Source organism: Malurus melanocephalus, unplaced genomic scaffold (genome assembly GCF_030028575.1).
Source record: "Malurus melanocephalus ecotype Western Australia unplaced genomic scaffold, MMel_1.1 scaffold_100, whole genome shotgun sequence".
In the NCBI taxonomy this organism is placed as follows: Eukaryota; Metazoa; Chordata; class Aves; order Passeriformes; family Maluridae; genus Malurus; species Malurus melanocephalus.
The window spans coordinates 1,704,986-1,717,937 of NW_026623332.1; the positions used below are offsets into that span (position 1 = coordinate 1,704,986).

General features: G+C 36.6%; 1 protein-coding gene across 1 annotated transcript in view; it reads right to left on the reverse strand.

Moving 5' to 3' along the window:
• Positions 1-1,102: 1,102 nt before the first annotated feature.
• LOC130575227 (nephrocan-like) overlaps positions 1,103-12,952 on the reverse strand; it is a 17,051-nt gene continuing 5,201 nt past the window's right edge. Inside the window, exons 2-4 of the mRNA XM_057368984.1 lie at positions 10,604-10,748; positions 4,763-5,664; positions 1,103-1,550 (exon numbers count right to left, since the gene is read on the reverse strand). Of these exons, the coding sequence (XP_057224967.1) occupies positions 1,103-1,550; positions 4,763-5,664; positions 10,604-10,748 (1,495 nt within the window). The remainder of the gene's footprint in view (positions 1,551-4,762; positions 5,665-10,603; positions 10,749-12,952) is intronic.

Sequence of the window (12,952 nt, forward strand, 5' to 3'; positions counted from 1 at the left end):
TGAGATCATGAGCTAACTTAAGTTACTGTTTGTAAGTCACTGGTTTTAGTGGTCTCACTAATCCAGTCTTGTTTAGTTTTCAAGCACTTTGGGAACCGCTTGATAAAAYTTGGACATATATCAGAGTTAATGCCTTAATTGTGTGGCATTAAGTTGGGTGTTTTGTGTGTGCAAAAGCCTGGAAAGTTCCTGCCAGTGTAGGGGGCATTTGCAGTGTGTACTAGCACATTAAGTACACCTAACCTAAAAGTATACAAGGCATCTTGAGCTATATTGTAGTCAATTAGCTATTCATAAAACAAAATTAACTCTTGAAAAAGCTTCACCTCACTTCATCTTATCCTAATTGCCAGGATCTGTTTCCTGAGAATCTTCCTTCTTTTGTTTACAACAACAGAATCAGGCCAGCTTGACTCCAGYGTTTTCATTCCTCACTATTAATTAACTTTGGAACTAGTATTAAATCTCATTAACCAGGACWCTTATTCTTGTTTGTTTCACTTGCTGTGATGAAGATAAGCCTTTTRTATTTTGCCTGAAGCTCAGCTAATTTAGTCTAATGTCATTTAAAATAGTCTAAAATACACAAATGAGGGAAATGTTTCAGGAAAACTGAAATCCATTTCTCAAAAGCAAGAATTTCTGAGCAATCCCAAGAAACTGCTCACATCAATGTAACTCTCCATGTTGACCTTCAGACCCATGAGCTTAAATTTGTTGAATGCCAGACTCGTAGTAACAGTGTCTTGTGATATTGCAGAATTTTATTTTGTGGGGGTTTTATGCAAATATGAGAATGTTCTACTGTAAAAAGATCCATACAGAGTTACAAACTTCTTTTCTAAGAGACAGTAATTGTATTCCTGCTTCCCTCAAACTACATAGTACTAGTGGCATAGAAAAACAAACCTTTTTTTTTAATAATATTCAGTTCACAATGGCATACTTACTGTAGCCTTTCTATCACTGGCTATTACCTCTTGTAGTACAAATAGGCCAGGAAAAGCTACTGATAGATGTGAAGACTGCTTGTCAGTAGAGACACTGGTGGCAGTGGGCAGCTCTAAACAGCTTTAAGGTTCACTACAGAGAAACCGTGACATTAATCTAATTCATAATCATAGTAATCATCATCTGTATTAACTCCAATGCTGGAGGTCTCATTTGGTTTCATTTTCTTTCTGTCCTCTTTGCCTGTTTCCATGGAAGACAGATTGTCTTCACACTGCTGCAGAATCTTTTTGGAAGACATCCARCTTTCTCCTCGGCTTTGTGCTGGTGCTGCACACTGCCCTCCCCGGACATCCGTTCCTTTGGCCACCAGTGCTCTTCTGGTTCTGAGAAGGTCACAGGTGCAGTTCCAAGGGTTTCCATCTAAATACAGATGCCGAAGACGAGGTAAATACTCCAAGACTCTGCGATCCAAGCCAGATATCTTGTTGTTCCGTAAATTTAAAACCTGAAGTTGTTTCAAGTCCTTCAGCTCTTGTTCTCCAACATCTTCTATGTCATTTCCTTTTAGATCCAATCTAGCAAGGGTGTCTGGAAGTCTGAATAAAACAATACAAAGATGTTATGTTCATCATAATGTTTCTGTTTCTGTGAGTGGTATTTGGTGGTGTGTATTTGTCCAGACACATCTGATGAATTAAAATAAAGCTGTCACTAAAAAATTCAATCTTCTGAAAAACTAATGTTCATATTGGGTTTGGGTTGGGTTTGTTTGTGTGTTTGCTTATTTGTTGTTTTTTTTTTTTTTACATTATAGGTATACCATCTGTACACCTTTGAACTGTTTTCCCAAATTACTGCAATTCTGACCTGTATTGACTGTTCATGCAGCTGAGCTGAACAGAAGTTCTGTGCTGTACTATGAAGACAATTAACTGTTTAATTGACTGTCAAGTTCAAAAATGTTTTTCKTACTCTTCAATGCCAATGACCAAACTATAGCACCATGAAAGATCAAAAATTTAGACAATTGTGGCAACACTGCTCCTTCAAGTAATTCTATATATGATTTGTTTAAAAACGTTTGTCAGTTCCTAAAGAATTAGGATTTTTCTACCATTTTGTTCTTCTGCTTCCATTAGGCTAAAACATTAATCATCACAGCCGTAATCCATCTGATGATAATCTGTTAAGAAATCGGTAACAGGGGAAATATTAGTGGTTTTTGATGGTCTTTTTGAATAGTACTTTTGAGACTTAGAACTGGTAGCATTTAGAAAAAAAAATATTATCCCTGGATATGACACTAGACAGTATAATTCTTATTTTCATACACATTGCAAATTTATGTGAAAAGACTTAATTTCAAATATCTTGCTCATTTATGATCTTTTAATTTCCCTCATATAGTTAGTGGCAAGTGCTTAACAGAAAGGCATTGGCATGGAATATCTTTAATAAAATTAATTTCAAAGTATCTTAAAAATCACCTTACTATGGTAGTATGCAAGATGATGAGATTAAGAGTCAAGTTTACAGATTTTAAGGAAACTTATTGACTGAAACTCTCAGGGAAATTATAATAATACTACTAAGATCTATCTAGAATAGATCAGCAGTATACCACAACTGGTAAAGGTTCATGGGATAGTTTATCTCCATGTAATGATATGAGATACCTTTGAAAAACACAAAGAAGGTACGTTGTGACCCTTACCAACTGKTTTTTTTTGGGAAGTTGAGTTTGAACCTCTTAAGCTGAAAAATGGTTCTCAGATTTGTGAAAACATGGCAAGTTCAATGTTACTATTTCAAGAGTAGGGCAGTTCTGTATTGTGCTGTTTTTCCTGGCAAGATGAGAACCTCATGTTGTTGATATGGTGATTCACTTCACAAAATCTGACCTTTGTGGCTGTTTATGACTGCCATAAATCTGAAAACTAACCACAGACAATTATAGGTGCCCAACATGACACYGTAATGTCAGAAGGGTGCTCTGGGATAAAACCCTAGTGCCACTGATGCCAAAGACTGTGGAAAATCACCCAAGAGGTTTACCCAGACTGATTACTGTACAAAGCTTGACCAGCAAGTCCTTAAACCTGTGAAGAGTCTTAGTGTACTAATGTTAGACTTAAACTTTATGGCTGCATTGTTTGACTTCAGGGCTGTATTGATCTAGAGAAAATAATGCCACTGAGTGCATGATGAGTGACCCTGCAGCTGGAAGAGGGAGCTGACCATGGCAGCCACCCTGTGCTACCGCCACTCTAAGGAATATGATCAGACTCTTCCCTGCATTTTCGCCACACCCTGTAAGATTTTATKAAGTACAGGTCTTCTCTAAAAGTCCTGAAAATTCTTGGACTTGTGAATTATTTTCTTCTCAGAAGAGAAAGAAGTTATCTTCCTCATAATTTCTGCCAAAAAACTGCTAAAACCTATTCACTTTAGCATATCAATCATATTTTTTAGCCTTTTACACTTGACAGAATTCTCAGATAAAAGTAAAAAGTAGTAATTCTATTTCTGTATATCCATGTGTACATGGTCATCWTCAGACAATTAAATTAAGTACATAAATTTAATATCTTGTCATTTTTATTCACCTCTTTTATGTTTACAGCCCCAACTGGAAATCTGTATTTACTGTTGGAATGAAAGGTCCCCAATATCTGCTTAAAAGTCATGCTGTTTAAAGGCTAGAGAAGAAGTCCTTCCTATTAATTCTCTTCACTACGAAGGTTGTAAAATAAGATGGCTTAGACAATACTAAAGTAACTAGAAAGCATTAAACATTTCTGTCAAGCTAGACTGAAATCAAATATTTATACACCACTAAATCACTTTCTGATTATAAAGYTGTTGCCAAATAGATTCAAATGCTAAAGGACATGATGCTCAATGAATTGAAATTTTATTGCATTATTTATTTAGGCTAGTTAAACCTGTCTACAAGCCATAAAAATAAAGTTTAACAGTCCYGTTTTGTTAAAGAAGTTCATGTTAATGGAATTACTTCACCATTTTTATGCCATCTTATTGCRCAGCTTTCTGTAATAATAAAATTGCCACTTGATATTAGAACAGCCTCCATTTGGTTTAATATGCCATCTCTGATAATGGCCAGTTCCAGCACTCACAGATGAATGTGAGAGATCCTCTAAGCAGRGCATTAATGAACACAGTGTGCCCAAGGGATATTTCTTCTGTGCTCTGTTGACTGGAGTTTTGTTTATACCCTGAAGCTGAAGACTTTATATGCATTCCGAATACCTTGTAATGCATGAATTTAATGAAGCTGAGAATGCCAGTATCACTGAAAAAGCGCATTCTTTTTGATAAGACTCAGCTCCCGAAATCTTAAAATTTTAACAATAATAAACTTGGTGGGGTTTGGTRGAAACATCAGCTTTGAAATTGCTATCTATCCTTTTTATCGAATGTTCTATTATTTTTCCTTTATGGGGAAAGGTAAATCAAATAGCAGGATAATCTCTGTAGAAAGTCTGTTGCATTCTCCGAGCAGGTTCTACTTATTTGTGTGCTAATTAAATAAAGTGGTCTCATTAGCAGGGAGAGATGCAAAATGAGCAGATTCATTGGGGGCCACAGACATAATGAAAGCAGCTCTACTTCTACTCTGAGACTGCTAACAGGAGTGCTAATTAGTGCTAGTTACAGCAGTGGGTTTATGATACAGACAGACTTCTATCGTGACTGGGTCTGAATACCAATTTTGGCTCTCATTCTCATAATGCAAGRAAGGAGAGATGACACCTTGGAACCAACTGTCCTGAGATTCACTTGCCTCAGMGGAATAGAACTGAGGAGATTCTGTTCCAGTGCCAGATTGGAAAGCTGCGCACACTGCTGGAGAGCTCCCGCCTCAAACGTGCTGACAGCGTTGTTGTCGAGAAACAAGTGTTTCAGGTCTTGGAGTCCTTGGAAGTCCTGTGCTGTCACCCTTTGGATCAGGTTATTGCTGCAGTCGAGTTTCTGCAGCCTGACAGGCAGCCTGAGGGGCAGAGCGTGGAGCTGATTCTTAGAGAGTTCCAGTGTTGTTAAGTTAGGAAGAAACTGGGCACCATCTATTGATGTCAGCTGATTTTCTGACAGAAAGAACTCAGCCAGGTTTTCTAGGTGTTTCACATCTCGAAGTCTCACCATTTTAAGTTGGTTTTTCTCTAATTTTAGTGACAGCAGGGATTTAGGTAGGTCAAGAGGCACTTTTGTCAGAAGGTTGCCACTTAAACTGAGAAACTGTAGATTTTGGAAAGATGCAAAAAAGTTGGTTGGGAACGAATTCAGTTTATTATCAACCATGCTCAGATACTTCAGCCTAGGAAGCCTAAGTGGTGCAGACACAGATTCCATGTTGTTGCCATCCAGGATCAGACTTTGTAAATTGTAAAGGGAAGAAAATGCACTCGGAGGCAGCGTTGCAATCAAGTTGTTCCGAAGATCGAGCACCCTTAGTTTCATCAAACCTGCAAAATCAGATGCATGCAGAGCACTGATGGAGTTATCAGCGAGTTTTAAAATTTCAAGGCTAGGTGGGAGAAAGGTGGGTATTTGCTTTAGCTGATTTTTGCAAAGTTCCAGGGACTTCAAGGTGCTCAGAGCTTTGAAAGTGTTGTTTTCTATTGATTCTGTGCCACTGCATGACAGGACCAGCTCTTCAAGGACTGACATTCTCCTGAAGTCAGTAAACTTAAAAGGAAAAAAAAAAATAATGTGATAGCATATATATATATATATATATAGATATCCTCAGCAGTTACTTCTTTTGGATGCTCGGACGCTTGTTAGTATGTACTGAAAAACAATACATTAGAATGAGAAACTAAGATAAGTGGTAACAGTAGAGGTGTTACTATAGGTACCTCTGGTATTTACTTATATTTCAAGATTTTTTGGTTTAAGTCTATGCTGTGTCAGGTTTTGAGCAARAACATACATTTGAAGAATATTTGAAGGAATATGCCTCTTATTTCCTGCTGGAGGATAACCTATATAAAATGGAGAGCTAATATCACCACTGGCAGAAGTCTCTGCAGAGAGTAAATAGTTGCTAATGCTCACTGTGCTCAGTGGGGCTTGCTAGAGCAGTTTTGAGTTCATCTTATGGCCATTTCCACATATCATGGGCTGTACTGTCACTGCAGCACGTATTCCCCAGAGTACACATGGATACCTTTACCTCTTGCTACTATTTTGGCAAGAAACGAAAATCCAACACTTTTATCTACCCCACTTCCTCCTTTTTTAAAAATAAAAACTTCACCTATTAAGATGACCAAACCAAAAGTGTCAGATCAACCTGGCCTGAAAAATCATTTCTGTGGAACAGATTGTGTTTTCAGAAACTTAGTTTTTATTAGTTCGTAATCAACAGATGCTTTCCAGTGGTAAATGGTACTTAGATGTTGACTATGACTATAATATCGAGAGACACACAATTGTTTCATTATTTTTCTGCTCTGTTAGAACATGCTTGTTTACAAAGCTTGCCATCTTGTGTCTCAAGTTAAGCAGCAAACCTAAGTGAATCTGGCAGCTTTCCCTAGGCTGAGATCGGAGGAAGCATACAATGAGGGTGAGCCAGGGAGTTCTCCAAGCACACCAGCTGCTAAAACATTGATTTTCTGAAATAACCAAATATGCTTCCCGTTGACCTTGGTGATGGAGTCTTTAAAAATCATTTATATAGGAATCCCTCCACCCCCCCACCCCCCCCAAAAAAAGCAAGATGAGCAGGTGCTCTGCACAAGAGTGGTGGGACGGAGTGCCCTCATCTGTTTTCCCTTCCCATGTCCAAAAATATCTCACTACAGGTCTCAGRAGTACCATGCCAGTTAGAGATGCTAAAGTAACACTATTCTTCATGCGATTTCCCCCAGGACTTGGTAGCTACCAGCACATTTCATTCTCATCGGGGGAAGCTATAAAGCCTGTTCTATGGCATAACCCCTCATCSCAGTCAGGAACCTACATGAAGGGCAGTACAAGTCCTGTTGCAATACAGATGCTGGGTAGTATTTTGTTCTATAATCCTGGCTGGACACATTTGGCTATCATACTTGTGTAAGTGAAATTAGCTCATAAAGGTGACTGTTAAAAGATGTCTTACAGCTTAGTTTGTCCAATCCCTGCATATTTTTGGGYTGTATCTCTTTATCTTAGCTACAAACTCTGCATTTTAACTTCCATTAAAATTAAAGTCCACACAGCTGTGAAAGACAAGTCAGATTTCATTTTGCAGTGGTATCCTTGGTTTGTCTTTCTGATTAATTTTATTCTGTCTTGCAAAGCAATTTCTGAATTGCAAAATTTGATGCAATTAGTGAAAAAGTATGGATATGGAAYTGAAGCCGGTTTCTCCATCAATTATATTTAAATTCAAATAAATGAGGGAATGTGCCTCCATTTAAAACCTTATATCCCAACAGTAAATAATGAAGTTGTCCAATTTTTTTTTCTAGAATGCAGTGGTTTGTGTAGATAGAGCTATATAGTGATATCAGAACTGCTGTTTTTCAGTTTTGGTCATGATTAGAAAGGTGWTCTTGTATATAGGAATGAGCTGCATTGGTCAAGAGCACAAAAACATAATCACATGTAATTATAAAACCATCTTACAGAAATTGAAACAATTATGAACCTTCACAATTCAGGACATTTTTCTCCTATGAATTCAAAACCAATATTTTCTGCTTTTCCTCAGTTGATTTCTGTATGTCTCTAARAGGGTTAATTTTCATCTTATTAAGTGACAGAGAGTTATGTGAAGGTCAATGTATAGCGATCTAGTCTGTCATGATATTAGGCTTCTTAATGTGGATTATTGTAATTTCTATTTGCCRCCTATTTGGTATGCTTTGCTAAGCTTTGTGATCATGCTGTTTTGAGGCTTAAACATTTATCCATGCTTTTCAAACCACCCAGTCTTTCTAAGATGAACCAAGACATACTTGAAAGCCTACCATCTTTTTTTTTTTGCTAGAAAGCAGTCTTTTATTTTTTAACTGAATTGCCTGTAAAATGATACTATTATACTTTTATATTTTAMAATCTGAAAGTGGATCTAATATGCTGTTTAATTTGATACAAACTTTTTAAGGAATTTTCCATTTTAATGACTTTTGGGTTTTTTTTTTTTATTTTTCAAGTTGCTGTATCCTGGGATTTATTATAAGCAGTTTTTTTTTTATAAAAAACAGTCTCCTATACTGGGGGCAAGCTAGATGATTTTCTTTCAGCAGATAAAACCCCACTTATTAATATAGTTAGAAATAAACTAAACCTTGAAGTGGGAGTAAATAGGTTACAGTTGATCTTCAAATCATGGAGCAAGAAGAAAATATTGAAAAAAAAAGAAGCTAAAATTAATCTAGTTTTGTTATTATAAAGCCTGTTTATAACAAACCCCGGATTGCAAAATTACCAAAAGTAAAAATCACAGCAACTGTTTCCAATGCTGATCAACCCTGTCAGAAAAAATACAAAAAATCTACTTCTTCCAAGATTTTTTTTTCTTTAAGACATAGTGAATTTAGTATCCAAACATCTATTATTATTATTATTATTATTATTATTATTATTATTATTATTATTATTATTATTATTTCACAATTTTAATAACAATTAATAAAAATTAAGGTGCAGACATAATTAAAAACATTTTTTTTAAATTCTTCTGAGGTAGCTAATTGCCAAACCATAATATTTGTGAATGCTTACATATAAAAGTCTCTTGGAGGTCAGCTGTGGGAAGTTTAGGTTTCCATTCAAATTCTTTATGGAAGTCATTATTTGCTCTATGATTAGGTAAATAAAGGAATTTTAAAAACCAAGCAAATTAAAAAAAAAAAAATCAAACCACCCAAACAAACAAAAATCCCACACCAAACCCCTAAAATCCTATAGAGTTCTTTCAGTGCTTGCAGACATGTCTTTTACAAGCAGAAATGTTTTCCCAAGCRCTATAATTTGTGCCAGTGGAATTGCTCAGCTGTGTAAAATTAAGCACAGGTATTTATGATGTCGAGACCTCAGAAGTATAATTTGTTGCATGGGAAAAAAAGTAAAAAATATATCCAAAGACCCAGTACAAGGAAGGAGCCTACATCACTACAAGGACATAGCATGAAAGGACTTTTTTCCTTTCAGTGCAAAGTCAGTAGTAGTAATAAGACAGACTCATAACCAGTGGAATTAATGTGTAAGTGAAAAACTCCCTTCTTTGATGGTTTCATGCACCATTTGTTTTGAATGGTCATGAAACATTTATCCCACCACTCCATTTACTTTTATCCAACATTTAAATGCTTTATGACACCTGTCTTTTGCTCTAGTCAGAACCTAAGGCCACTTTACTTGTAACTGAGGACTAGCTAACAGGTATGGACAACTAGCCTAAGAGAAGGAAAATGGCTCAKCTTACTTACCCTGGAAAGAAAATAATGGGGAGGAAGAGGGAAGAGTTTCACAGAAAATGTATTTCCTAATACAGAATTCATTTGACAAATCTTTTGTTTACCTAGAGCACATCATTATAGCTAAATCATACCAGTGAACTCTGACTCTTGTGGGTATGTGAGATAAAACAAAAGACCCAAAGATATTAGTAGCAGCTAAAAGAATAAACTCCTTCTCAGAGGAAAATTGTACAATCACTGACTATTTCTCAGTGGGCAGCAGGTATTCCAGATGGTGCTCTAAGCTGCCTTCCAGCMTATTTCATCTAGTCCTGAAAGTGAAATCAGAGGTGTTTCAGAGCAGTTAAATTCTTTGTAAGGGGAAATGTATTTCATTTGAATTTCTTATTATTTGTAGTGAATTGACACACAGTAAGSATGTGTAATACAGGTGGTTACATTTCCCTTGCATCCATCTATACAAGATGAATTTATTAAATAAAGATATTTCAGGGTAAAAAACAAAGAAGCRCAGTTCCTGAGTGCAGTGCAAAATTAGTATAAGCAGATGCTTTGTGATGCCTCAAGAAACCCAGAATAAACTTTTTCAATAACACAAATAGCTGGCAGCTTTGGTTGGAAGCTGCTCTCATTTATGTGGGTTATTAGATAGGCCTGGCATTGCTTTTAGAAACATCTCATGCTGTGCCTTAGACTCAAATTTACTTCCTCTGCCATTTCTAATAGCAGTTGTACTGAYACTTGCAGCTCCAGAGGGGGAGAAAGAGCTTCAGTTTCATCCATTAGGGAAATTATTCTAACGACATAAAACCTTTCCATTTACTCTGGAAAAGTATTATATTGTATCAAAAATAGCAAAAGCTTTTAACAGGTTAAAAAACTAGTCTGGAAGTCAATGGTTATTTGACCATGTATAAAACACAYCAACCTTTGGCTGCTAGTTGTAAAATACTATTTTTTTGAGTTTCATATAAAATATCGTTGTGAGAGCATGAACCAGTGCTTGGAGACTGCRGGAATATGAAAACACTAGAGGAATATATTTACATGTCCTTAAAGAGTAAGTAAAAATAAAACCAGATCTGGCAGCACTTTGTCATTTCTTAGAACATGAAATAAGATTCTCTCCTCACTAGATGCCACCACCATCTGGGAAGCCCAACTTTCAGTTACTGTACACTAGAAAAAGTACTTTTTCTGGATTTTCTTACCTGGAGTTGTTTAATTTTGCTGTGGCTGATGTAGAGTCTCCTGGTGGTAAAAGGAATCTCCCTGGGAATCTCTGTAGCTCTGTAGCATTGCACTGACTGGGCAGGGTCACAGCTGCATCTTCTCGGGCAAGTGGTACTTAGAGCACTGTRAAAAGACAAGGCAACTAAAAGGTAAGATAAATACATCTTCCAAAATAGGAACTCTGGAATTGCCTCGGCAACATACAGCTTGAATTAAGCACCAAAGCCCTTTTATACCATGAAATCTGAAAAAAGGMTATTATGACTGTGTATTTTATCCCAGTGAAAAAACACAAAAACAATACTGTAATTTGCCTGGGTTAAAATGTTGGCAGGCATTACAAAGAGTGAGAAACTTAAACAGTGATAAGGTGTCTTTACATTTGTAGGTATGTGAAATTAGTGTTATTTATTACCTGACAGCTAATCTGCAAACATCCATATTATCTCCAGTTTCCTAGTTTTGTTAAATGTGACACCATGGAATTAGTGGAGAAAAGATAAAGAGCTGTTTTATAGTGGGGCTGTAAAACCTTTGTCTCTTCTGTGACCCAGTATTAGAAACAGTAAAAACACAACTACAGCCAACACTGAAGCATTTTTGCTCTTCCTCTTGCATTATTCAGACCATCACCCAAAACCTCAAAACTCAGGCAGCTACTCTTTTTAAGGTAAAACATTGTATTTATTTTCTTAATAYCTGTGGTACAGCTGAGTGCTGCTAGTTGGACAAAAAAAAAATTACCTGTTCTTGTGTAATTCCCATAAATCAAAATTTAATTATTCTCGTATTTGAAAACTATAAATGGGAAGTGCTTGAAAGCATTTAGTATAAATCAAGTGGTAGATAATCAATGAGACCTATTTACTCCATGACAGATGGAGAACAGAAAGATTCCCCCTAGAGTTTTCTCCCTGCTTATTAGTGCTTCTCTGACATATCTACTAGCTGCGCCAGCTGGAGATGTAAAATTTTGAAAGGCATACAGTTTTGGTTGTGRTTATTTTCCTTTGCACTCAAGCAATTTAAAACATACAAACCAGTGTACTTTTGAAACCTTTGTATTTTATCCCACTGATCTGCTTTGTGCTGTTACCTGCTTGCCTCCATCCTCTGCRTCATATCTTCAGGAGCAGCGAATCCTATTCCCTAAATGCAGAACTAGGCTAGTTATTTTTCCAAGCAGAGGATAATGTCAAGTAGATTTGACAAATGGATAAAAGTACTAGGGGCAGTCCTTGATGGGAATGCCTATTGGATGCAGCTGGGCTTACACGGGACAATTGCCATATTCCTTCCTGAAGATCCTTCTGTCTCCTTAGTTCTCTATACTGTGAGTGCAGAGCTGCAAGCCAGCATCTGCTAAACCAAACAGCAAGAGCAGTAACCTTTTCCAAAAGCAGCCGGTGAAACTGGCATGTTTAACAAGCTATGCAGAAAGATCCTTCCTGACTTATGCCRTAGTGTTCACTTGAGCAAAAATGCGTGGGTGGACAATTTAAGGAACTGTGCATTATAACAAGTATTTTAATGTATCTCAGTCTAGGGTTTGGCACCTGGCTTGTGGCTTTGCCTTTTTTCTCCCCCTACTAGAGTCTAATATTCAGACAAAAGTGTAAATCCTTTCTGCATACTTACAGCTACTCGTGGTGTATTTCTTTGATTCCATCTTTTCACTGACYTGGGTTTAAATTCTGATGCAACTAAGACAGTAATGTTCAGCATTCTATGTAGGAATTTGTCTTCCTTAAAATGTCTTTAAAAACAACTGCTTTCTGCTCCTGGAGGGTCAAAAGAAATGAAGATGCAACCCTGCAGTTTAGAGTTTAGAGCTCTAGAGTACTGCAGAGCCAGTCTGCAAATCCCTGTAAGAACTATAGATTGCATCCTTCCCTATTTTGTAAGTCATCTGATGTCAGAACTCCCAGCTGTAGTTACAAGGTAATTGCACCGCAGTAGGGTTCAATGTTCTTGCTTCTTGGCATTTTTGTGTAGTGTCTCTATGCTTGGACTTTTCAAACAAATGAAAGGAAACATTATTGGTTTAATAGTTCATTTCCATTATATTAACAACAATTATTTAATTTAGAATGATGTTATGTATCCATTAATTTCTCATATATGTCKACAGCTAGGTAATTTAAAACAATAGCTATTAAAGATGAATGTCCTCTTAAACCTATTCTGTACAAATTCTTACATCAGGGATGATGACTTTGCTTTTGCACAAAATTATGACCTTGATGACTTTAGGAGACCCTATGGCAACAGAACAAAGAGTCCCAGGACTATATGAGCATAAACTTAGCAGCAAGTTGTGAGCTATA